The following is a 27,828-nucleotide window of genomic DNA, read 5'->3' on the forward strand; positions in this document are numbered from 1 at the left end:
CGGTATACCTATCTTTTAGGCTCGTTTTCATAGACCTGGTTGCTTATTTCTCTCGCGAAACCTCGAAACCTGGCAACACCGTCGCTGCAGTGCAGAGAGCCAAGCAGCAACCAACCCAAAGCTAACCAACTATAAACTACTACACACCATAAAACATAACGAAAACATGGACGATAGCAGGTAAATACACAACAACAAACCATGCACTCCACCATGAGCAAAAAGCAGCCTCGTTCCTTGTGAAACACGTCATTATGTGTGGAATTAATTATCTTCTTTTTTATCAATGTCACTGGGCGCTGGGGCTAGCTTCATGACGAGCTAACTGAGCTAACTTATAGATATGAATAATGTATCAACATAGTTGTGGGTGATATAGCTGTACAGGTGCTTTTAATGATTTAGCAGCTTGTTATAGAACGTCCAGCTGAGTTGGCATCCCAGTTGGAACGGGCTGTCCGCATCAGCGCTGGGATGAAGACAGCTCTGGTCCAGAGCGTTTAGTGACTCTTCTCTAACGCTCTGTTAGGAGCCGTGCTCCTCTGATGGACTGAAAATCCCACTGCTGTGCGAGGTCTCCAACTGTTGTAGAAAACAAAGGAAACTATTTCGTTACTCATCGAAACAAATGCTGTTTTGTTTTGTTGAAAGACTGTTCTCCACGGTGGGGAACGTCTCAGGGCTCCACCTTCTCTGTATAATACACCTTTTTGGGCAGAAAATGAAATAGGTGCCGCGAGACGGAAATGATTTGCATTGCTCACCTGCGCCCTCTACAGATCTGTTCATTGGTAATTTATATTGACCAGATCTGTAGAGGGCGCAGTGGAGTAAATAAAATAATTTCCGTCTGGCGAACATATTTTATTTTCTGCCCAAAAAGTGTATTAAACAGAGAAGGTTGGCTCCTGAGACGTTTCCCACCGTGGAGAATAGTCTTTCAACAACACAAAACAGCCTTTGTTTTGATAAGTAGCAAAATAGTTTCCTTTACAACAGTTTGAGACCTCGCACAGTAGTGGAATGTTCAGTCCATTAGACTAGCACCGCTCCTTACAGCGTTAGAGAGAACTCACCAGAGCTAGGATGAAGAGAATGCTTACGCGTTATCTTAGTAAACCTTATTTGGTTTATACTTATGGTTAACGTTAGTGACGTGATCTTTTGTTGGTATGTTGCTTTCTATGGCAGTATGGCTGTCTAACCAGCCATGACAGTTATTTAAATACAATCTAGATGTGTGTCAGTGTCAGCCACACAAAGACCAGTGTGTGTTAGTGAGCAACACGCGTCCTCCTCATCAATGTAGACAGGACTGCAGAGCAGAGCAGACAGGGTTGGTACCTGCTGCCCTACAGATGTACTGTAGCTACTAACAGTTAACCAAGATGCAGCACCAGGTAGTAACACTATGCTGCTTCGTGTTAACCAGTGAATGGTAGCCTACTAACTAGTGCTGCATCTTGGTTCGTGTTAACTAGTGAATGTCACTAACTAGTGCTGCATCTTGATTCGTGTTAACTAGTGAATGTCACTAACTATTGCTGCATCTTGGTTTGTGTTAACTAGTGAATGTTACTATTGCTGCATCTTGGTTTGTGTTAACTAGTGAATGTTACTATTGCTGCATCTTGGTTTGTGTTAACTAGTGAATGTTACTAACTAGTGCTGCATCTTGGTCTGTGTTAACTAGGGAATGTTATTAACTAGTGCTGCATCTTGGTTCGTGTTAACTAGTGAATGTTACTAGTGCTGCATCTTGGTTTGTGTAATAACTAGTGAATGTTACTAGTGCTGCATCTTGGTCCGTGTTAACTAGTGAATGTATGTTACTAACTAGTGCTGCATCTTGGTCTGTGTTAACTAGTGAATGTTACTAACTAGTGCTGCATCTTGATTAGTGTTAACTAGTGCAGCTTGGTTAGTGTTAACTAGTGCATCTTGGTTAGTGTTAGTGACTAGTACCTAGTACTAACACTAACCGAGATGCAGTAGTCGCTAACTGTATTCATACATATGACCTCTGTAACTGTCAACCATCCATAACTGGCTCAGTGAGGTTTCTTCAGTGCTGGACTAGATGTTAGTGAGGAAGATATGATAAGCATTGACATTGTGTTGTCTTCATTATTGACCACTACTTGAGTCATTACCCGGCAGTAGCTGGTTCATTAATACCTATATAGTGAATTAGCTACTTAATCATGCAGGACACTTGATCTGTACTTGATAATAGGCTGGTGAATATATCTATACCACAGATATATTCATCAGTAAATGGTGCATTTATATAGCACTTTTATGCAAAGCGCTTTACATACATAGATTGTGCATTACATTCACCCAGTCACACACACATTCATACACCGGAAACCATGCGAGGCAACAACCTGCTCATCGGGAGCAATTAGGGGTTCAGCGTCTTGCTCAAGGACACTTCGACACTAACTCTGGGGGAGCCCGGGATCGAACTGGGAACTAGGAACCTCACGGTTCCCATCCGGCCACTGACGCCCCGGTAACACTATGTCTTTAGAGGGTTACTAAAAAACTGTTACTAAGGCTTAACGAACCCTAGTGTCCTGAGCTCGTAGATTGGCTATTTTTGGCAAAGAGATTTGGTGTAGAGGGGGAAAAAGAAGGGGGGGGGGGGCTAGGCATGGTGACTCTGGTCAATGAAGTATTTTGGGTTTAAGTGTTCCTAATCTCTTCACAAATTGAAGTGTCCCTTCCTTGTCCCTTTTTTCCTGTGCTTTACAGACGTCAGAGTGACCCTCTCCCCATGGGCCCTTAAGCATGTCCACAGATGACAGTATCTCTGAGGATGTGTCCAGCTCGGGGGCCTTGAGCCATTGCCATGTCAGTCCTGACGGAGATGGGGGTAAGGAGAGTGAGACCTCTCTGGTGTCCTCTGAGGGGACATCGGCCTCTGGGCTGGCCGGGCCAGAGGACAGACACATCCCGACCTCACAGACAACTGGAGACACGCTGGACAGCAGGCCGGTGGACATCACACCAACATGCAACAAGATCAGGTGCAGTGGTGTAAAGTAACTAAGTAATTTTTTTACTCAAGTACTGTATTTCTTTCAATTTTCAATACTTTTACTTCTACTCTACGACATCTCAGAGGCAAATATTGTACTTTTACTGCACTACAATTATTTTAAAACTTTAGTTACTAGTTACTTTGCAGATATAAATTATTACATTATAAAACATACATTAATCACTTTAGCCCTTTTTATAACTAGGCTATTTGAAAATAGCCGATCTACAAGCTCACAACGCGTCGCATCGCGATGCATTGTGAGCTTGTAGATCTGCTATTTTCAAACATTTTACTGCTTTTACTTTTGGTACTTTAAGTACATTTTGATACCAATACTTTTACTCAAGTACATTTTTAATTCCAGACTTACTTGTAACAGAGTACTACATTGCAGTATTGATACTTTTACTTAAGTAAAACATTTGAGTACTTTTTCCACCACTGATCAGGTACAGTAACTATTGCGGCTGATAGCAAATTAATCCCCAATGAACTGATCAGCCGGCAGGCTAAGCCTGGGAGATAAAAACTGTATGAGGCGCACATTCAAAGGACTCGCGTCCAAACAGAAGCTCAAGTGTAAAATGTTTTACTTTGGTGTCACCAAGTATTACTATTACAAGTTTCCAATAAATATGTGCAAAGAAATAAATTAAACGGTGAACAAAATACAAAATGCGGTCAACAAAACATGTCACTCCCAGCTCACCCTACCCCCACGGTCAAACCAGCCATAAGGTGAGCAAGGCGAGTGCCATTACTTATGCCACCCACAGAGACACGCCCACCATCACAGTGCCAATGCGGTGCCTACATCTATCACATATCAATCAGTGCACACATAGAAATATAAACCCTGTTTGGGCTCCTACAGTAACTGTAAACAGAATATAGTAAATAACCCAGTGGTTCTCAAACCTTTTCATGTCAAGGACCCACCAAATTGCTATTTATTTGGCCTTGGACCCCCATCGGAAAATGTTTTGTGCCAGGGAGGGACCCCCAGAAGAGAAAGTTTGTGTAAAAAAAAAAATCAAAATTATTCAAAATTTTAGCCTATTTTTCAAATATTTTAAAAAATAGCAGATTTGCAAGCTCGCAGAGCGGCACAAAGTGATGCGCTGTGAGCTTATAGATCTGCTATTTTTGAACTACTTTTGCCGGGTATCCCCTGGAACCGCCCCCAAGGAGGAGCCCTGGGGGTCCCCGGACCCCATTTTGAGAACCAATGCTGTAAACAACAGTTTAACCACGTGAACCCTAGCGGCGAAAATAGCCAATTGACAATTTGGGATGCGTTGTGAGCGTCGCCTATTTTCGGCAGATAAAGTTGGCGTACAAGGGACAAAGGAGGGTGCCAAGTATGGACCCCTGGGGTGACGGGGTCCTGGGTCAAAAGTATATAGGGTTTATCTTGTGACACAGATATGAACGTGATGCGATGGCTATGCTTAGTTCATGTTAATGTTAGCGGTCGGAAATTAGACTAACCACATGTGTTGATCAGATTTGGAAGCAGGAGGATAATGTATTTCGTCTCTGTCGGGTGGAAACCTCATATGTCCAAGGATTCAAAAATTCAAAAACAGCAAAAGTAGCAGATCTACAAGCTCGCTTGTGTAACGCTGTAGTATGATCAAGTAGGGCATTAATTCAGGAAAAAAACTCAAAAAGTGAAAATATGGAGATAAGAGGTTTCTGCCCGACACTACAGCAACGATTTACATGTAATTATACCTTATTTTCATATATTAAATATAGTTTTACATTCCACACTCATCCCGTGAGGATGATGCTCCCACCTGCAGTAGAGTAAAAACAGCCCACGCCCAGGGTGCCTGGTGGGTCAGCCAGTTAGTCCTGACTGTTGTTTGTGAGCTGTGAGACCCGGGTTTGAATCCGTCTTGTCTCGCATATCTCTGCTCTCTCTCGGTGCATCTCTCTCTCTGCCCTTGGTTTCCTGTCTCTCTAGGCAGACCTATCTGAAATATAGCATTAAAAAAAACATTCCTTGCCGGCTGGAACATTGTGTTCAATCCTACTGCAGTCCTTTAGAGCGTGGAACAAGCCTTAAAATTTGTCAGAGTTAGATGTCTTCACTGGTCGGTCCAAAATGAAATGGGCCAATGGCTCTGTTTGCTGGGTATTGAAGGCAAAGACGTTGGGTGCCATCATGCCATGTTATTTGTGTCCAAAGTGGCTGCTGAAGTATAATGCTCAACATTATACTTCATTGTACATACGTGTACAGTATGGACATATACTATGTATGATGTACTGTATGATGAATAGCGCAAATAGCCAGTCTACAGGCTCACAACGTGTCGAATCACGATGCGTTGTGAGCTTGTAGATTTATTTGCGAAATTTTAAATAAAATCTTTGTTAAAAAAAACATGTTCCAAAATGGACCTGGGGGAACAATTAAACCCTGTTCCCACCTGAGCTACAATGATAGACCCGTTAGTTTTGACTTCTGACCCGATTATATAACAGTATGAGAGAGGCAAATGATAAAGCTTTCGAAAGAGAAAGATTGTTGTGAGATTGGTTAATCCAGCACCAGCGCGTACCATCCGTAAATGGATGTCTTGGCTGCATTAAATCAGAGGCGCGTTTGCAGACGGAACATTTAGCTGAACGTTGCAACCTTCTTGCCTATCTTGTCAACAACAGTGACAAACCTGTTCCTTCCACACTGATGACGGCCCTGTGGGCTTTTGCACACTATACTCATTCTCTCTTGCAGTTTGCGTTTACCAATCATTCATCATGAATAGCTAGCCCTCTGTAGTTTCCATTTCAATTCAAGTACATCACGAACTGAAGCAAACTACTGTAACTTTTGCATAACATATTTGATGATCGATCTTATGTGAGCATAAATCATAAAATTACATCACTATCCGGCATCTTTGGTTACGTCTTAACTACACTATTACACTGGCTCTCCATGTTTTTCTTTAATGAATAATATCCCATTGTATTATTATGCATCTGGTTCTTTTGACACAGAATCTTGTACATCTGCGTTATTTTTGGAGGTTTGGTCATATGACTGAAGAACATATGCTATTTTTTAACATTTTTCTAAAATCTTGATGGTGTTTGAAACATTTTGAATAATTTTGAATTTGAATAGATTTTTTTTAACACAAATCTTCTCTTCTGGGGGGTCCCTGGCAAAAAACATTTTCAGATGGGGGGGCGGGGGTCCGCGGCCAAATACATATCATTTTGGGGGTCTTCCTTGGCACAAAAAAGTTTGAGAACTACAGATTTAGAAGGCATTTGTAGTATCGGCCTCAGGTCTTAATGGGTAAAACCATGTGATATTGCACCTAACCGCGCTAAAATACAGTTGTATGGCTATCTTTGTAGGAGTCTATGTCTGAGTACAGACGAGGCATTCGAACAGGGAAAAAACCTTCCGTTCATCAACCCGAGTCCTTTGGAGACCCTCAGGGTGCTGGTGCAGGAGATCCAGAGCAGTGGGGAGACTGACCCTGAGATTTGGAAGGACTGCGAGGTGAGAAACCTTTTTTTTTTTATAGCAAGAGATTTGGAAGCATTCGGGTTTGCCGGAGGATAATATATATCGTCTCTGTCGGGGGGAAACCTCACTATGTCCAAAACTGTGACTTCAGGATTCAATTTCAAAAACAGCAAAAGTAGCAGATCTACAAGCTCGAAACGCGTCACTTCGCGACACGTTTTGAGCTTGTAGATCTGCTACTTTTGGTGCTTTTGTGTGACACTGTAGGATGATATACATATATTATGCCTCAATAATTTGTCGCTCTGTTCTTGTGAGATAATAAGCGCATGTTCAGTCGGGCCTTTTAATGGATTTGATTGCCGTAGCCATTGATCTTATGTAATTGCATTTGCATGCCTCATCTCGCTCTCTCTCTCTCTCTCTCTGCTATCACGTTTTGTTTGTCATGTGGATCACAGCTGAAAGCACAAACATTGGAAAATTGTGATTGTAAATTGTTAACACACCGTACCACACTTAAAGCTGATCGTTTCATATTCAGGAGACGGTATTCGTGGAACACTGATACGCGGTGCCGACGGCAATGTGGTTGATGTCACTTGGTGTAACCCCTTTGATGTAAACACATTCCAGTTCAAATGTGACATCTCTTACCATGTGACCACTTCAGCCGTGGTCACAAGATACTAGTGAGTGGACGGTTCGCGGCTCGAGTCCTAGCCGCAATAGAAATAGAAGTGCCTGTCATTAAATCTGTGTACCCTATGGGTTAACCACTTAAGCCCTATTATACTTTTCTGAAACATTATACTGTATATCAAAATGTACATAAATATATACACACACAGTATATACACGGTATAATCAAAACGTGTTGTGAGCTTGTAGATCTGCTATTTTCAAATAATCTTAAAGTTTTGCCTATAATGACATGCCCAAAATAGCGCCATGGTTAATGTGATCAAAGTGGTGCGTGTACCCAGATATTACGTTGAGAACAGCCTGTCTACTGTGGTTTTTATGGAGTGTAATATGGTTGATATATAGTGTAGTCCCTTGGTGTAATAAACTCACCACTCAAGTACCCAAATACCCACAAATCTCCACTTGAGGAGGATCATTCTCATTGGCAAAATGCTTGCGTGGATATTCAGTTATTGTGGTCACATGACACATGGCCACAGGTGTTCTAGTGGATTCAACTCAGGCCACATACACTTGGCCAGGTCATAGTTTTCACGTTTTTCTTCCTTTAGAAACGCTTGCGTCATTTCGGCGGTATGTTTGGATGGTTATCATGCTTCTGTCAAGCTTCTGGAGAACGGGAGTCATCTTGTCAACCTGTATTTTGGTAAGGCATACCGATGGACATTGTCTCTGTCCGGTGGAAACCTCATTAAGTCCCAAACTGTTACTTTTCAGGATTCAAATTCAAAAATAGGAAAAGTAGCAGATCGACAAGCTTGAAATGCTGCGTTTCAAGCTTGTTTATCTGCTACTTTTGATCCTTTTGTGTGACGCTGTAGTATGATCAAGTAGGGCGTTAATTTACCAAAAAAATACAAAAAGTTAAAATATGGAGATAAGAGGTTTCTGCCCGACAGCAAAGATATAGACCTTCCTTGATCCCACAAGGGTAATTCAGTTGTCATAGCAGCTCCCCAATAGGAAATACAGGGCAGATACAGGTGGGAGTAGAGAGATGCATCTAAGCTTAATAAGAAAACTATTAATCTAAACAATAATAAGAAAGGAGTAAACGGGTAGTAATAAATGGGAGTATAAATAAGACACAAAATACCTAGAGGAGATTTAAGGTCGGGCCTGGCCATCTGCACTTGGACCGACCAGGATTTGCATAATGATTTGCATGATGTATGAGCTACATCCACAGGCTTTCATGGTGCCATCTATAAATGTCACCTCCTTAACACATTTTTGCACTCATGCTGGCCCGTATCATCACGCTCTCACCTCCCTGCTTCACTGTCGAGATCATTGTCTTTGCATGTCGGATTTCTCTCTATTTCTCACATACCACATTGTCACAACATCGCGTACACTTACTAGTGCACTGCCCTACACATGTAATTGACAATGTAAACCAAAACCTGTTCTTTTTCCTCAAACAGGGCAGGTGGTTGCACCTCTTTCAGCTGGTCGAGAAGCAATACCAAGAGCAAATCCTTGCTCAACAAGAACAGTACCAGTGTCAAATTCAGGTCAGCCTGCTTGCTAACAGCTTAATCTTAGTCATGTCGTGTTGTTGGTAATTAGTGGACAATATTCACGTGTATTAAACAAACAACAACAATGGGATGGTTGTTTTACAGCTGATTCAAGATGAAATTAAAGCCTTGGTTCAACTCCAGAATCGCCAGAGCAGTGGCCAGCCAACCCCTGTCAACACCAACCTCATCCCCAATGACCCCTCACCCGCTGAGGACTTGACCAGTGCCCCCGCCCCCTCCCCTTTGACCTCCCCCTCACCTCCACCCAATAGAGCGTCAGAGCTCTTGAACGCAGCGGTTCTCGCCGAGGAGCGTGCAGCCACAGTCATGAGCAGCGGCTATGGGACCTTGTCTGTTTGGGAATCAGGCCTGGGCCAGACGCTGTCTCCTGGGGACGTGCACGAGGCCGGTCACCGGAAGGGGAAGCACGAGTGGACCTGCGCCCTCCTGGAAGACCTCCCAGAGGCTCCTGGGATTGTACCTCAGCAGAGCTTTTCTAATGAGATGACTCCAGGAGCTGGAGTACCGTGCCCATTGTCCAACCAGCAGAGAGCTTCTAGGTAGGTATTTAGCCGCTTTCAAGGCTATTTTGAGGCGAGAAATTTCACAAATAGCTTAATTAGCCAATTATGGTGTAAGAGATATTATTTTGGTTAGAATAAGTGTATATTCCAATAGTAATCGTTTCTATATTATTATTAGTTTAATAACAGGGGTCTCCCTGGTTATTTAACCTTTATTTAACTATTATAAAACCACATTGAGACTAAAGTCTCTTTTATGAGTGTGAACTGGCCAAGAGGCATAAATATTTCACAGCTTTGCCAGCAGTAACAAATACAGGACAATACCAATGACAGACATTTAACATCCGTACAGCACACCAACTACCTAGAAAGCTCAAGAAAATATAATTAAATTATAAGTGATGAAACAAAAAAAAACACTGGAACTGGAACACTATAAAACTAAATGATCTTTGTGGGGTTCTCTCTCCTGATTGGATCAAATTGGTATCCCGACCTGAAAATGTGTTTTTGAGTGGTGCCGAAGGCAACCACTCCTATACATGACTTTGTCCGCGTGTCCGTATGTATGTATGTATGTATGTATGTATGTATGTATGTATGTATGTCTGTCCACAAACATTGATGACAACATCAATACGGGGGTCAATACGGGGCTCATCAAATGCACCACTCACTTCACACAGGGTGTGATTTTTTTGTTCACTAAAGAGCTGGGGAGACAGGGAAACCCCCGTTAGTTACTGAACAAAACCTGTTACTGAACAACACTCAAATAGCAAAGATTATTGTCCGATTGTAGAAGTTTAAACTTTTGTACAAAAATCTATTTGTTTTTACAAACAAAAAAATATCACTTACACCACATTTAATTTGGTGAAATGGAATGAAAATAAAAGTAGCAGTCGTTCAGCGCTTGTGGTTTTAAAATCACATCAGCGTTGCATTTCTTTTCAATGGGACCTGATCTATTGTGTTCCTGGCAGTGCCAACCAGCCTTTGACCTCCTGGGCCCAGAGGCAGAAACTGAGGCTGAAGAAGGGAAAGGCAGGACAGACATTTCCCCAGGTGTGTGACGACTACCAGGAGCCGCTGAGCCCAAGAGAACCCCTCAGACACACAGTCCCACAGGACCAGGTATAAAAGTAAATGTACTTAGCTACTTTATACCACTGCAGGTATACAGTTTCTCTTGGACAGGTGCATTGAGAGATAACGGTTTTGTTGTGGAAAGAAGGGGAACATGTTTATTTTACAGCTGGGGTCAACGTTTCAACGTTTTTCAGGCTGAGAGAGAGATGACGCAGGGACCCCCCCCCACTACATATTGTATCATGTATGTTTGTTTACATTAACCACTTGAATCCTAGCACCTATACACCAAACCTCTTTGCCGAAAATAGCCGATCTACAAGCTCTACAAGCTCACAAGGCCTCGTAGCACGAGGCGTTGCGGCTATTTTTGGCAAAGAGGTTTGTTGTAGAGATGCTAGGGTTCACGTGGTTAATGTAAAAAAAAACTGTCCCTATCACACAAAGATTTGGCAGCCCCCATGTAGTAACTCTGAGGACCCCTTAGGGGTCCCAGACCCCCTGTTGAAGACCCATGAACTACAGTATTGTTTTGTTGAGTGTTATTCATGCATTGGTTCTTTTTGTGAAGTCTCACCCAGTCATGTTTATTGGCTTGCAGCATCAACTGACTGGGCTTTCTTCTAACTCGTTTCCCTTGAGGAGGAGTGACAGCCTGCTGTCTGAGGTCTCAGGTAACAACACACTGACACAGAAGGACGGGGTTAGGACGCACAGACAAGAGTTGACCGATATAAATGTTGTGTTAATGGCAATATGCCTTAAACAATAATTGCACTTCCCCACTGTCCCTAATACTTGTAGTTAGGAGGGGTTAAATGCAGAAGGCAAATGTACAGTGGAAAAATACCCCCACCACAGCTAAAAGGGGACTCAATTATTATTATTAATATAAAATAATACTCACAATTCAGTTACAAGTTTCAGTTTTACAAGTTCACTGCTACATTAACCATTAATGACCAGAAGAGGGTGCTATCACACAGTAGGCTTCTATTATATGGCTTGTGTTAAATACTAATTTCTATCATCGTTTGAACATTACCTCATCCAGAATCACCTGTGTAAATCCTACAAGCTAACACAGTTGCAATTCACTTTCACCAAGTGCCCTAGTTTACAGGAAAATGTGCAAGCTTTAGTCAGTCTCTGTCCTCTCACACCCGCCTTTGTTCATTCTGGTAGACACAGTTTCAAAGATATCGAAAATAGCCAGTGCTGTGAGCATGTGGATCAGCTATTTTCACAGTGCGACACTGTCGAACGATGAACTTAAGTTGTTCAACTCTGCTACTTAGTTTTTCTTTCTCCGCTCAAATCAAGTGAACATCCGAAAACTACAGAGTAGTAGTAGCATTCAGAACAAACTTTCAGAAAACATCTAGTTAATAACGATTTGTGATGTCAGGAGTGAATGAAGTCCACCCTGGTAAACTCATCCAAGATCTTTGACAAATTGACATGCCAGGTTGACATTGTTTAAGCAATGGCTTCCTTTTGCCACCATTCCGTAGTGGCCAGTTTTGTTCAGCGGTCTGGAAATTGTTGACTGAAGCACATTTTCTCCTGCCTCAGCCGAATTACATTCCCGTGTGGATAAAGAAACTTGAGCTTAATTTACTCTCTGTAGTTTGTGAAGAAATAAAGGTTCAATGCTTTGAGTGCTAAAAACAGTCAATAATTCTTAGGAAACTTGTTTGGGCAGTTCCTTGACATCATTTGGGCTAAATGATGCAGAAATATCTCGAGACTGTTAAAATGTCTTTGTGTAATGAACGTATACACTTTCTCCTGGGGGAGTTGGTGCGTTATTAGGATCATACAAGGTTGTATTATACAGTTCTACAATAGTACTGAGTCCAGTAGAAGAATACCTACTGTGTGTTTCATTTCTTCTCAGGCCTGACGTATTGGCGGCTGAATGAGAACGAAATCTATCATCCCCTTCCAGATAGCTTTGACAGCGGCGCGTACCTCCTTTTGCAGGAGGTGTCCATGAGTCTGGTAGGTATGAATATTGGAAACCTAGTATGATTCATGTATTCTCTGAGAAAACTGTCATTTCATACAGTATGTGTTTTGATTATGTCATACTGCATGTATGAGTCAGTAGAGGGCCTATAAGTGACATTCTTTGTTAAAATAAAATAAAGATATATTCCATTGCTATAGAATGTTAGTTTTTGTAAACAAGAAATACATTTTCAGGTTGGGAAACCAATTTTATCCAATCAGGATACAGGATAAACAAGTAAAATTGAAAGTGATGAAACAAAAAACAAAGAAATGAGCGGACAAAATTGGAACTGCAATGCTAGAAAAATGAAGCTGATAAATTATCTTTGTGGGGTTCTCTTTCCTGATTTGATAAAATTGGTATCCTGAAAATGTATTTTCTGTTTACCAAAGACGGGAGACCCCTGTTACTGAAAAAGATAGCAATGATTACTATCAGAATAGAGATATTTAACTTAATGATTGTTTCTGAGCCTACTGTGGAGGGAATGATACAATTGTTTACATCAACAAGCCACAGAACAGAAAAGGAAGACCAATTGATTGTTACTTGCCTGCCAAACTGTCTGCCTGCCAAACTGTTTAGTGAAATAGATGGACTTGTCAGTTACAAAGCCTTACGCTGGTGTCATTTCTCCCACAGACTCCACCTCAAGAGCCTCGGCCGTCTCTGAGACAGATCTATGAGAACAAGCAGAAAACAGACCCTAAGCACACAAACTGGGATGGCTCCTGTACATCCAGTCCTTTGTCACCACAGGTAATGCACCTTAGAGCCCGACCAATGACAGAGTTTTGGGTCCAATGCCGACCACAATTTTGGAGAGTACTAAACCACAGATTACCGTGTTTTGACTGATATTTTGTTAAAAGAAAAAAGAATACGAATAATTTCTATTTTATTTAACCACTTAAGCCCTACTGAAATCCTTTCAAAATTAACAAGCTTTACATTTTTTACATTTTTGAAAACGTATAAATATTTTGCCCAAAACAGGTTGAAAGTGGTTAAAAATCGGGACACATCAGCTGCATAATTGCCGACGTCATTCAAAAAGTAAAATAATGGCGAATATATCGGCCAAAACGATATATCGGTCACATTATACACACACACGCACATAAAATGAATGGACTCTCTAGTCCTAGCTTAGCTTATAACTTGCACATGCTCTTTTTGTTTGTATTGCAGGCGTCAACTCTGGACACAGCCGTTCACGTGCGTCAGTCAGAGCGAACCTCCGGCGTCACGTCGCCCTCCAACGTCAGCAGCCCGTCCTTCCCCGCCCAGGCCCACCACCTCTACCAAAAGCCCGGGCCCCCCGTCAGCCCCGACAGCGTGGTCGAGTGCAGTGCCAACAACCCCGGAGATACGGACTGTTCCTCTAACATGTCCAGCTTCTCGGCCGTCGCCCCTTCCCCTACCAAGGTGCAGAGCTCCTGGGTGCACCCGTTGCAGCAGGCGGCCAGGATCAGCGAGGAGGAGGGCAGTCTCACCAGCACCCTGAAGCTAAAGTCCACCTCTGCCGCCAGTCAGCACGTGGAGAGGTCTTCGTTATCAGGAGATCCTGTTGCCCTTTCTCTGTGAGTGTAATGTAGCCTCTTATAACCACCGTAAGCCCCTATATACATTCGATGCGATGCGTTGTGAACTTGTAGACCAGCTATTTTCAATTTCGGGACACCAGGTTGAAAGTCGTTAATGTTTCAAGCTGACATCTGTAACTTTTACCAAATTTCTAATAGTCAAGCATGGTTGGCCAGGGGAAGTATGAGCTTCAGGCAACACTACGTGTCAACCAGTATGTGTTCTACCCGACACCAGGGACTAAATGTCTCAATAGAAGAGTAGGGAGACCGCCTCCAACCACTGCAGATGTACGAGTTATATTGTATTAACAAAATCTACCATACAGATAACGTAAAATAACATTTAAATCACTAAAATAAGTTCCGGATCGCAACTTGTTCTATTATTCCTGTTCATTGTTAGCGACTTTTCTTTTCTTTCTCATGTTTGAATGCATTCCATTCCCGCAAAAGTAATTTCCTTATCCATCCATCTCCCACTCTCGTAGACTGAGGCAGAACCTTAGAGAGAAGCACTACAGGCACGTGGATGATCTGAGGGCTTATTATGAGTCTGAGATCCAAGCCCTCAGAGAAAAACTCAACCTCAGAGATCTGCCCCAAGATTTGGAGAAGAGCAACGAGGCCCTCAGAGAAAGGTGTGTGAGCCTGTCTGTCTGTCTGTCTGTCTGTCTGTCTGTCTGTCTGTCTGTCTGTCTGTCTGTCTGTCTGTCTGTCTGTCTGTCTGTCTGTCTGCCTGTCTGTCTGTCTGTCTGTCTGTCATGCATTTACATGAATTCCCGGCTATAAAGAATGTATTCTCTGTTGTTGTGGCTGAAAATAGACGATCTACTAGCTCACAATGTGTCACAAAGCGATACGTTGTGAGCTTGTAGATCAGCTATTTTGGTACGATAAAGTGTAAATGTTTTTCCTTCTTATAGGTGTGAGCATTTAGAGCGAGCTCTGGCTGAAGCTGCCAGTCATATCCAGGAACTAGAGGGCAAAAACATCACACTGGAAAAGAAACTGGTAACATTCTTCTTCTTCTACATCCTTTTGTCATTGGTTTGATATATTTCATAGAACTATTGTATTTGGGATGTACAAGGCCTGTGGTATTCCAATCTTTCTCAACAATTCCATACAGTACACTCAGTATCCTACTAAAACAGAATAAAGTGAAGATTTTATATTATTGGAATGATAAATGTGAACCGTTGCACATCATTGTACACAGTAAAATGATTGCACTGTGATGACAATGAGGTAGTTGTATCATAAAACAGAATTAATTCATTAACTAGTCTTTGTTATGACCCCCACATACAGTCAGTCAGCTATTCTGAACAGTGTTAATGAAAGAATGAGATAATGATCAGAATGAGTTCTGTTTTGGACAAAACTTCACATTAGATTTCTTTAGTATCAATAATAATACTTTTATGAATGATTTTCGGAAATTGGGGAGAGGGTTTGCACCAACAGTCATTTCTATATAAAAAAATCGTATGTATACAAGTGGCCGCTTATGTGGTTCTCCCTTGGACCAGCTGTAGGAGTCTGCGGGCATCGAGAATTGGCATAACGAATAAATTGGCAGACAAAGGAAAACATTTTTGTAAAAAGAAAGTTAGAAAGAACATGCAAATAAATAGAAGCAATAGTTGACAGTTGACGGCAGTGTACATAAACAAACCCCTGTGATGGCATTCCCCAGTCCTTCTCTGAGAGTGGTTAGAAATAACCTTTACGTGACGTTTACCTCGTCAGGTGGAATGGCCCGAGCGCTACGCCGTGGCGGTCGCCACGGTTAAATCCCTGCAGCAGCGCCTGGAGGAAAGCAAGCGGTTCGGCGGCGAGAAGGACGCCTCGGCCGCCCGCCTGAAGAGCCGCGTTCGGCAGCTAGAGGAGGCGGCGCAGGCGGCCTGCAGGGACGCACGGGACAAGGAGGCCAGGAGGGAGCAGGAGTACAAGATGCTGCAGGATGTGAGTCTGCTGGGCTAAAGCCTGATTTATGCTTCATCGCACAAGTGGTCATCTGCACCGGAAATAGCCGATTTGCGAGCTTACAAACTTGCAGATAGGCTTCTTTCGGCACGGGACACCGGGCATGCATTTTTTGACTATAGCAAAGGTTCATGTAATTTAGGAAGCATGTTATTTAGACATGCTATTTGTTTACATGGTATCCTATAGTTTCTATAGTGTCAAATGTACATATTATAATATTTTGATATTATATTGTTTACTGATGCTAGGTTCTTGGTTTACCTGTGATCCCAGTTTACTGAGGCACTACACTGTCTCTCTGCATTTGACGTATGTGTTTACCTTGCTTACTGTAAGTCGCTCTGGATAAAGAGCGTCTGCTAGATGCCCTAAATTGCAAATTGTTTATAGAGACCTATAAATATGATGAACATTGGACGCTAGACATCAGCTTACACAGAGACTGCAGTGTTATACAACAGCAGCTCGTCAACCAAAAGCAAACTGCAGCAAACGGAAAGAATAAAAGGGGCCAGTGAACAAAATGACAGAAAATAGTCCCAGTAGTGTCTGTGAGGAAGAGCATCTGTCACACATGAAAGTTGACAAGCTGTGGAAGCGATGGGACAAGCGGTCCATGGTCCCCATATTACTACTAATGAGTTCCAAAAAAAGAAAAGGTAACTATCCCTTTTTTATAGTCCATGATAACTCAGAACATCTGTATTGATCTGCTTTCTCAGCTGCTGGGGGAGTATGACTCCCTGAAGAAAGACCATGGGGGGGTGAAGGTAAAGATTAAGTTATAATGATGTTTAAATTTTTTTAAATGATTGTTGTTGATGGAGTAATTGTATTATTCACACTCTATTTTACACAATAAACTCATTGTAACGTAATCCTGCTGTAAAAGGCGAAAAATATGTGGATCTTCACTCTGTATTTTCTTCAATGCACCGGCTACATTACATTTATTTGATGTCAACAGCACAACCTAGTGTCAACAGAGGACAAGCTTTTCCGTGCCAATGATCAGATATCAGAATTGAAAAGGTGAGTCCATTTGCAAAAAAATATACAGGGTGCACCGATGCTCTTGAGATGTGTTGTGAAGCAAATGAAGCCTGCCTTGAAACGTCATGAGTGTTCCTCTTGGCTGGGTCTTTCTTTCTCAGGGTGATCTCCAAGCTGGAGTCTCAGGTGAAACAGCTGGAGCATGAGAACCAGGCGAGGTCACGCTATGCCCCCCATAGCAGCACACAGCCCTCTGGGGCCGGGTAAGCATCGAGGATGTCAAAATGTATTTTCACGTTCTGTACGGATTAAAGTTCTCAGTCGTCACGACTGATTTCAGTCATTCGGATCCCATAGAAGCCAGCATTTCTTCTATGGAAGCATGTTGCGCAGCGAAAATAGACGATCTACAAGCTCTCAATGCGTCTGCGACGCATTGAGAGCCTGTAGATAGGCTATTTTCCGTTATTATTTTAAGAGTAGAGCATTTGATATGTTCAGAAGCATCTTCCATAAAATCTTAAGGGTCTCGGATATTTCATATAAAAACAAAGGTTATAGCCTCAATCTGTCGATTTCTTGAAATGGTCATAATGTTACATATTGTGTTAATTGTTTAGGAATCAGTGCTAGTGTGGGGTGCTCCTTTCACACTGTTTCACAAATTGCACAGTACGACGTTGCGAGATTTTATTTAGCTTTTATCCTGTATGGATGCAGTCATGGCACAAACAAGCAGTTTAAATTCATGGAAATTAATTTAAATCAGGCATAATATGATGCTGTCCAGTCTCATTGTAGGTACTGTGCTATCGGGTGACACTATTTTGGCATTATAATCAAGTATTTGGAAGGTATTTGTATATAATTTTTGCTGTAGGTGTACAACATTATTTTGTTATTACGGTAGCTGTTTTTGCGTATTAGAACATAAAGTAAATCTTCTTTTTAACTTGTCGCCAGTCTTTTCCACCACCCTGACCTGCTGCTACCGTCCCCAAGCAAACGCAAGACAGAGCCAGACGCCACCGGCTTGAAGTCTCCTCGTCGCCTAACCGACCAATCAGAGAGTGGCAGGAGTTCGCCATTCGCTCAGACTAACCAGTCCAATGGCTACAGGAGGTCACCGTATCTGCAATGTGACCAATCAGCCGGGTCAGGAGGCTCTGTGGACTCATCGGGGGTTGGCAGCAGTTGGAGGTAATGTTTCTGCTGTAGTCGACAGTGTTAGAAAATAGCCGATCTATTTTCGAATAGCCAGGGTGTAAAATAAGGCTTAAATGGTTAGTGTATGTTTTGTAATTATAATCTAAATTTGCAAAGTAACTAGTGACTAAAGTTTTCAAATAACCGTAGTGGGGTAAAAAGGCTGTGAGTATCAAAAAGATGATAATAATAATAATAATAATAATATGAATGGAAGTACCACCTTATACTTATATGTACAGTTACTTAAGTACAGTACTTGAGTAAATCTACTGAGTTACTGGTAGTGGAGATCTGCAATCTTGATCCACTGAACATGGGACATTAAATTAATCCACTGACCTGCTATTCTGCAGGTGTTCATCGCCGCCAGACAAACTGCAGAGTCAGAGTCATCCTCAGCCGCAAGAACACAGTGGTGGTGGTGGCCTGCGAGAAGCAGGAAGGAGAGACCGATCGAGCAACCAGACCCCCATGCTGAGGGCTCTGATAGAGCTGGAGGAGACCAGGTCTACACAGAGCCGAGCCCCCTGTAAGAACACTTTCTCTAAGATCCAAACGTCACTTATCCATTATGATCTTGTCAATTAAAGGGCTTGATATACTTTGTTGTGCGCAGTGTGACACTAAATAAAGATCTACAAGCTCACGTTGGGGAGCTTATAAGATTGGCAATTTTTTGGTGCGTTCTCAACTAAGTACAAGTCCAGCCTAACGCTCATATGGAACTGCTGTGTTTACCTTCATTCCTGTTAAGCATGTGTGGTTAAGGGCTCATTAACAATGAATGCAATACCTATTTAGGCCAGAAAAGGTTCCCAACCTTTTCTGAATCAGGGGCAGGGCCTAATTGAAAATCTCAAAGTCTTTGCGGCCCACCCATCTGACCACTTAACATGGCAGCCGAATGAGTTTATTTTAATGATCAATCAAACAATTTTGTTCCCGTATAGGCTATTCTAAGTTACTATTTATCGGTATCATAACACCATGACATGTTTTTTCTTTTTTTTTCTTCTTTTTTTCTATAACCAAATGGACCCTTACATGTGAACCAGATGGGAAGTGGCTTAGTGCATAGTATACCAAACTGGTCGGGTCCTTGGAAAGAAAAAGTTTGAGATCCCCTGCGTTATCTGTGGGTCTTCTCTGCAGGGGTCGGCAGCCAGAGAACCACAGTGGGCCTGGTGGAGCGCAAGCACAAGGAGCCTATCCAGGAGCAGGTGGGGGTGGGAGCGGACACGGATGTGGCCGAGCTCGGAAGAGGAAGCGTTGGACCCGAACACGGAGCGGCTAGAACGGTGAGGTGTCATCACGACGGACCAGAGAGGGCTACATCGCTCCTGAGACCGCAGAGGAGTCTATCGCCGGAAGGCCACAGATCGTCCTCATTACCCCCGCATCACAGCCTGCCACCAGCTACTCCTAGTATGTAAACCCCCCCACCCCGTATCTCTCTCACTCTGTGGTGCTCAAAGTTCAGAATAAGAATAATCTTTGTGTAATGAAGTGGGTGAAATTCGTTTTGGTGCAAGCTATATCGTTTTTGTTGTTTTCAGGAATAGAACAATAAAAGAGGGGGGGGGGGATAAATCAAACAATGAAGAGAAACCGGCAAAGGGAAGAATCGAACATATCCACACACACACACACACACACACACACACACACACACACACACACACACACAGCATAATCCAGCTAGAACAGTATCAGTAGGTCCACAAACAGCAGCTATGTACATGAGATTAGACATTACGGTGCGAAAGAGTGTCTGCACATTGTACATGAGATAAAGTGCAACCCGACATAATTGGGATTCAACCACAAGTTGGGCTCCAGAAACGCTCAGGAAATTTAAATTATTTTTTTTTTAACACCACTGCTCTCACTCACCTGCTCTGGTTTGAACCCTGATTGACTTTATGGCCGCAACTTATCCACTATTTTCTTTAGTGATTATTCTATCGATTACTTTTTCAATTAATGAATCAAATAATGTGTTTTTTTCAACAAATCGATGTGAAAAAATATAATCAACTACATCGATTGGTCTTAACCACTTAAGCCCTATTTTATATGTTGTTCTATAATGGTGTTGCGCAAAATAGCAAAAATATGCTTTCATGTTTTGAAAATATATAATTTTATTACATAAATTCATTTTTGTTTGATTAAATTGATTTGTTCGATTACCTGTTGCGCCCCTACCTGACTGTGTTTGTAATATGACGAAAGCATAGGGATTGTGCACAATGGTATTTTATCTTGATTTAACGTTTTATGCTTAGTTCAATGTGATGAAACCGTTCTAGAACGTTGCAGTGGTTTCAACTCGGCTCCTCATGAACCTTAGTTCTGAACTAGGCTTAACACATTGGGTGCCAAAACCGTATATATACGGTTTTGGCAATACAACCATGGAGTGCCAAAACCGTATATATACGTTTTTTTGAGAAAAAAATATATATATTTTTTTTCTTTTTTTTTTTTCTTCTTCATAGCAACAGGAGATATAATTTTTCGAAGATTTAGACTTGAATCCACTTCCTGGTTAACTTATGACTTCAAAAGCCTGTATATCTGCTCCTGTGTACTTTTTCGTTTTTACAATGTTAATTTGACTATTTTCAACTGGCTGCAACTATGGAACGGATTACCGAATGGTTTTAATTTTTCCCCCCCGATTGTACGAGACCTCTATCTGTATAATGAGGGGATCACCGTGAGGACGGTGATCACTGAAAATATTGTGTGACTACTTGAAAAAGGTTCAAAAATGGTTAAAAATCCAGGCACTCAACGTACATTTTTTAAATAAACCTCTGGCACCTCAAGTGTTAAGAATCATTAAAAATAAGCTACTTTTGTTTTTTAATCAATTTCTTCGTTGGTTTGTGTTTGGCAGCCAAGAGAGAAACTCTACTTATGCCTCTGTCTGCAAAATCCAGTCCCAAACGTTGTCCCACTGAGAACTACTCCACTGCAATTGGACAGTTGCCAAGACAGCAACACCTGCATAAAAGGTGAGCCTCTCATAGTGTTGCTAAACATTAGAAACTATGAACTGCAGTATGTGCAAAACTCTGCTGCCCACCTCCTCACCAGAACCCGATCCAGAGACCACCACATCACACCAGTCCTCCACGACCTTCACTGGCTCCCAGTCAAACACACAATAGATTTCGAAATACTGCTCATCACCTACAAGGCCCCTCAACAGCCAAGCTCCCCTCTACCTCTCTGACCTCCTTCACCGCCACAGCCCCCTCCCGTTCCCTCAGGTCTGGTGACGCCAACCTGGACGTCCCCAAGACAAAAAACAACGAACCTGGGGTGTCGGGGCTTTCTCAGTCGCAGCTCCCTCCCTTTGGAACTCACTCCCAGCTCACATCAAAGCCGCCCCCTCCACCCTTGCAATGTTCAAAACCTCCCTCAAAACCCACCTGTTCAGACTCGCATTCCCCACTTAATTCTAATCCGCCTTTTTGCCATTTAATTTCAATGTTTTAGTTTTTCTCCTTACCTTTTTTGATTAATTGAATAATCACATTTTTGTGTTTATTTTCATAAAGGTTTTGGCTCATAAGTTAAATGTTCTAAAATAGAAACTTTAATCAAATCTAAGTTTTTTTTTGTTTTTATCGATTAGAAGATTTTGCTCTTTTTTGACAAAATATCGTTTGAAACCTCGTAATCTGTGGTCTAATAGTCTTCTAAATTGTCATCGGGATTGGTCCCAGAAATGTAGCATCAATCGGGTTACTTTTCAGGGTTAATTTTCAGGATTCAAATAAAAAGATAGCAAAAGTAGCAGATCAAAACGCATCGTTCACGCCGCTTTTAGATCTGTGGATCTGCTACTTTTGGTGCTTTTGTGCAACACTGTAGTATGATCATGTAGGGCATTAATTTACCAAAAAACACAAAACGTTATGTATGGATATAGGAGGTCTCTGCCCGACAGCAACGATATCATCTTACAGATCACACTGCATTCTCTTTCTGCAGGTTAGATGTGCCACTAGACCAGAGACGTCATTCATTCCACAGTGCCAGCCCCAGGAAGAGACTCCACTTTACATCATCAAACAGAGATGAAGGTAATGTACTGTAGTTCATTCCTGCTTTTCCTTCCTGCGAGCTCGTTGAGGCAGTCAACTGGAGTGGTGCTGCTTTTTACTTTAAACCTAGGCCGAAATATTCCAAATGCACTTTTCATTTTTATGCCGATTGGACTGTTATTTATTGCTGTGGTGACACTCTTGCTCAGTCTCTTGAGTATCTGCTGTGTGCAGTTCTTTAGCCTTGTGGAATCACAGCTGCTTGGCTTGAAACGTGCTGAATGCCACAAAGTATACAGTGTACATACATACATACATACATACATACAGTACATACATACATACATACATACATACATACATACATACATACATACATACATACATACATACATACATACATACATACATACATACATACATACATACATACATACATACACAATATCAACATTACAAAACCCAACATTCTTTTTAAATAAAAAATCTTTTTGATTTTACTATTTGAATTAGATCCGGACTGGATCCACAGTAAAATGGACAGGAAGATGACATTTTTATAACAATGTATAATAATGAAGTATAGATCCGGCTTAAGTGGTTTAATACATGATAACTGTCAAAACATTCATGATGCCTGATTGTGGCCTTTCCTCCCCAGACTTGCTTCAGTCATGCAGTATATCAGCTGATTTCTCTGGCAGTGTCAACCCCACTGAGGCCAACTCCCAGCTGGGCTGGGATGAGCATGGGGCAGGTACAGCAGGCCTGTCACAATGCATTACATCGTTGCTGTCGGGCAGAAACCTCTCATCTCCATATTTCAACTTTTTGTGTTTTTTCGTAAACTAATGCCCTACTTTATCATACTACACAGTAGTGATGTGTGGGTCGGGTTTTTTCATGACCCGCCACGCCCCGCCACGGAACCCAACCCGCCTCAACCTGCCCCGCGAACCCATTTATAAATCTATGGCTCAACCTGCCCCGCGACCCGCGGTAAAAAAAAAATCGGTAAAAATCATGAAGGAAAATAATCTTCAAGTATACACCCCAAGTGTATTCAAACTGTTTTATTGTTATTATTCTTATTCTTATTAGGAATAAAGACAAAACAAGAACATGTGATTTTTATTTTTTTTGCGTGTGAGAGCGGCTGACCCGCTCACCCGCAGCCCGCATAATTTCCTCTGAAATCCTGACTCGACCCACCCGCGCCGCGGGTTGACCCGCGGGTCCCGTGGGTTACGGGTCGACCCGCTAATCACTACTACACAGCGTCACACAAAAGTATAAAAAATAGCAGATCCGCAAGCTCGAAACGATCCTGAAAAGTAACAGTTTTGAACGAGGTTTCCACCCGACAGAGACGACGAATTATTTGAGATATTCATAGTTGCTTTTGCATAATCGTCAGAATCGTTTCCATTGATCTAAATTCATCTGTTGAAAATTGTTCACACATTGCAGCAAAACTGCAAGCTCACAATGCGTTGCATAGTTCAGCTATTTCCACAAATTTTCTTTAAAAAAAAAAACATTTTTGAAAATATAACATGATTAAATGGCCATAGTACATTATTTATTTTGGTTATTGGTACCGGTCACTGTCAGTCATTTCTTTGTATATTTAAGTTTCTTTGTCATACCGGTATCATGCCTTTTTATCATATCTGCGCCAGTTTTATTTGCTCCCGTGTTCATTGACAAAACCTAACCTAAAGTAAATAGTTAATCGCACGTGTTTGTATGACAGTTAATCGTCATAATGTCATTATGGTGACAGCCCCGGGGACAGGCAGTGGACTGGAGCTGCTGGACTCTCGTGAAGACACCTCGTCATTGTTCCCAGCCAGACTCCACTCACTGGCTGATGCTGAGAGGCTGTTGGATGAGCTCACACAAGAGAAACTGCAGGTAAGAGTGATTACTGCTATCCACTTATCTCGGTCAGGGCACCCCAAAATGTATATGCATTAGGCCAGTGGTTCTCAAACGTTTTCATGTCAAGGACCCCCAAAATGATATGTATTGTGGTAATTTTTTACTAATTTTGCTGGGGACTCCCTGGTACCCCCCCCCCAAGGACCCCTGGGGGTCCCCGGACCCCACTTTGAGAACCAATGCATTAGGCCACAGACCCCCATAACTCTGAGAGTGTACAAATAAATGGTTCCATATACTCTCTCTGAATCACAGACCTGTAAGGGTCCATTGGTTTCCTAACTATCAATCATATCGCTGGGGACCCCCTGAAACCCCTCTCAAGGACCCCTGGGGGTCCCCAGACTCCACTCTGAGAACCACTGAATGATGTGACTGTGCTATTGATTCAGCTATAAAAAACAATACATAACTACACATACTGTATACATAGGCTGTATAGGATTACAGCCTCACTATCTACAGTTGTACAGATGTTATTTTATTTTATTGCATTACTATTCTTGCTCTAAAAATAACAACAGTATTTATACTAATTGTACACCTAAAATAAAATGGGGATACCAGGTTGAAAGAGGTTAAATCTGTCTGTGGGCTTTATAGATATTTAGATATATAGATATTATAGATATTTAACCAATAACAATTATTTACAAGAGCTAGTGACTAAATAATAACTACATTGGATCCATAGGAACGCAGGTTCTTTTTTCCCCCATTTACTGAAAAGTAACAGTTTTGTACATACAGTACAAAGCTTCTGCCAGAGATCAACGTTATAAGTCAACTAGTACATTTTATTTAATGATTTGAGTTAATAAATGATTATCTTCTCTGTCAACAAACAAATTCAAAAGTAGCAGATCTGCATTTTTTTCATCTGCTTGCCTAGTTTCGAGCTTGCAGATATTCTACTTTTGATACTTTAGTGCGACGCTGTAGAATGATCAAGTAGGGCATTCATTTAAAAAAAAAACACAAAAAGTTAGAATATGGAGATAAGAGGTTTCTTTCCTGTGTGTGCTGAACAGATTGAAGCAGCTCTGAGCCGGATCCCAGGATCTGGAAGCAGAGTGAGTTTACAGACCCGATTAGATGAGGTAAGATCTCATGGAAACTGTTACATTTGCAGAGACCAATAATTAGGGCTGTTACAATTACATTACATTACATTTAAGTCGACGATTAATTGTCACACAAATAATTGTGATTAACGATTTAATTGTGTTTTTGACATTGAACATTGGAACATATGAATAAAAAATATATTTCTGTTTGCCTTTTAGGATTCGTAATAAATATACAAAGAAATTACAGACACACATTTAGTAATTTTATACTTTCAAAAAGGCGTAAAAATAGAATTAGCTATTTCTGATTTTTTATTTGGAAAATGTATGAACAGATATCATAATGATGATATGTGATTATCTAAAATAATTGTGATTAGGCAATTATGCAGTTATTGTGACAGGCCTACCAATAATTTAAATGTCCACATATGTTGACCCTTGTTTTTGAAGAAAACAATAAATCCGAACAACTGGAATACTTCCTAAAATAAAGCCAAGTGGCTGTTAACTCTTTGACTGCCAGATCAATAGTGTAATAGTGTGCCACTGCTGCCAAGAAAACACTTTTAAAATTCATGGAATATTCTCTGTGACCGCTGTCCTCACAAAGATGGGCTTGTTACACGCAGGGGTTGTCGTAGTAGAGGGGGAAACAATAGTCCGGTCGCGATCCTCCATTCAAGAGCTATGGCCGTTTCAATGAGGCTTGTCCCTGCCGTAAAGCAGGGAGAACTACTGAGAACAAAAACTCATCCAAACTCGTCGACGGCACGTTAACGCGTCCATGGCAGTCAAAGAGTTAATTGTTCCATCTAAACGGACGATGCTTCTGCAGGTGGCCTTAGAGAATCGTCTGGAGAGAGTGAATCGTGAGCTGGGTTCCATCCGCATGACTCTGAAGAGATTCCATGTTCTCCGCTCCTCTGCCAACATATAGCAATGTCTGTCTGTCTTTTCTACCTTATGTTCTACATACTGCGGTTTGGCCATCCACACCAAGCATACGATAACCCTAACTATAATGATAATGATGTGAGCATCCACTGCCACTGATTCAATTAAATGTTATTATAGTGCCAAATAACAAGTTGTCTCAATATAGAGCAAGGGTTCCCAAACGTTTCAGGCCGCGACCCCCCCCAAAATAATCATATTTGAACTGGGGGACCCCCCAAAATAATCATAATCATATTTGAACCCAAAATAATTGCGTCTTTCTTACGTAATATTTGACAATTTGGTATTAAAATGGTCTTGAAAGTCATTAAATTGTCACTTTAAAAATGTGCAGATACCCTGTATACACTTATACTGTATGTTGGTTTGTTAACTGTTGAGTGAGAAAACAATGTTGCACATTAAGCTTATCATCTGGGGACCCCCCAAAATAATTTGGGGACCCCCAGTTTGGGAACCACTGATTTATAGAGCAGAGACCCATTGTTTTCCACCCTGCCCTGAGCAAGCATTTCTTGCGACGGTGGCAAGGAAAATCTTCCCTTTTTAACGGGAAAAAAAAAACTTTTTTAAACAATATAGTTATCATGCTTGGTGTGGATGGCCCATTAAGCCTGATTTTTACTTAGTTGTGTGCAGGTGTTGTGCGTCGCTCTGCGTCACTCTACAAGCTCACAACGCATCACATTGCGACATGTTGTGAGCTTGTAGATCTGCTATTTCCGTCTTGCGACATTGGCATGCAACTAAGTATCAATTAAGCAATAGTTTTATATGCAGCACTGATTGTTTTTCAGTCCTCTGTATTATAGATTGTCTGTAAAAGAAGTCCATGGTATCTTTTGATACATATTACTTATTACTCGGGGATATTTTTTATATGTTGGAAAGATATCACAATTTTTGGAGTATATTTTAGTAATACACAGATTTGTACAGTCATTTACTTTTTTAAATCACTATTTAATATTAAATGTTTTATTGGCCATTTTCAGGTTGACAATGTAGAGTTATACTGGGCTATGTTTCAGTTTAAAAGTGAATGATAAAATAAATATCCAGCAGACATCCAATCCACCTGAAAAATAAAACTGCCATTTCTCTTTTGAGTGAACATTGACATTGTCAGACATTGTTTTTATTTAATGTTTTTTATACTTAAGTTTGTTACTTTGTTTTACATTTTAAAATATTTTATTTGTATAAATCTCAGTTTTTACTGTCTTTTACTGTTTTATTGTCCAAATGACACGACTTGAAGAGACCCTACTTGAATTAAATTGCCTTTTTTATGATTTATTTTTTCATCAACTTTACATTCCATGGCTTAGCTCTATATTCCAAATGAAATGGAATTTGAAAAAGTTCTGAACCCGCTTGATTTCTATCAGAACCATTTGTAAAATCTAAACCAGCACACGTTTTCAATAGACACAACTAGCATATACACTTCTGATAATGCTTATAAATGCATGGCATTTTTTGCACTGTTTAATTTTGCCATGCACTTTTCCAGGCTGTTTCCTATTACTTACTTGACGTGACTTTCACTGGAATTATAATATTGTTCTTAACCAATAAACCAACCCTTT

At 41.3% G+C, this 27,828-nt stretch overlaps 1 protein-coding gene across 1 annotated transcript; it reads left to right on the forward strand.

Moving 5' to 3' along the window:
* Positions 1 to 74: 74 nt before the first annotated feature.
* mphosph9 (M-phase phosphoprotein 9) lies at positions 75 to 27,828 on the forward strand. Its single transcript, XM_084046104.1, has 25 exons — positions 75 to 180; positions 2,761 to 3,035; positions 6,434 to 6,581; positions 8,684 to 8,773; positions 8,885 to 9,342; positions 10,296 to 10,446; positions 11,003 to 11,075; positions 12,302 to 12,405; positions 13,061 to 13,177; positions 13,610 to 14,001; positions 14,496 to 14,645; positions 14,931 to 15,018; positions 15,760 to 15,975; positions 16,722 to 16,769; positions 16,967 to 17,031; positions 17,154 to 17,255; positions 17,956 to 18,192; positions 18,555 to 18,730; positions 19,354 to 19,626; positions 21,107 to 21,224; positions 22,210 to 22,301; positions 22,924 to 23,019; positions 24,049 to 24,179; positions 25,238 to 25,306; positions 26,115 to 27,828. The coding sequence occupies exons 2-25, from the start codon at positions 2,797 to 2,799 to the stop codon at positions 26,214 to 26,216; spliced, it is 3,735 nt and encodes a 1,244-aa protein (XP_083902230.1). The 5' UTR covers positions 75 to 180; positions 2,761 to 2,796; the 3' UTR covers positions 26,217 to 27,828.

This window comes from Gymnoscopelus microlampas, assembly GCF_963454915.1.
Source record: "Gymnoscopelus microlampas genome assembly, chromosome: 21".
Taxonomy (NCBI): domain Eukaryota; kingdom Metazoa; phylum Chordata; class Actinopteri; order Myctophiformes; family Myctophidae; genus Gymnoscopelus; species Gymnoscopelus microlampas.

Excerpts from the sequence above, each read along its gene's own strand:
- mphosph9 (XM_084046104.1), top strand. The coding sequence starts at position 2,797 with ATGTCCACAGATGACAGTATCTCTGAGGATGTGTCCAGCTCGGGGGCC. Across the intron at positions 9,343-10,295 it reads AACCAGCAGAGAGCTTCTAG|TGCCAACCAGCCTTTGACCT; the intron begins GTAGGTATTTAG and ends TGTTCCTGGCAG. Across the intron at positions 13,178-13,609 it reads CCAGTCCTTTGTCACCACAG|GCGTCAACTCTGGACACAGC; the intron begins GTAATGCACCTT and ends TTTGTATTGCAG.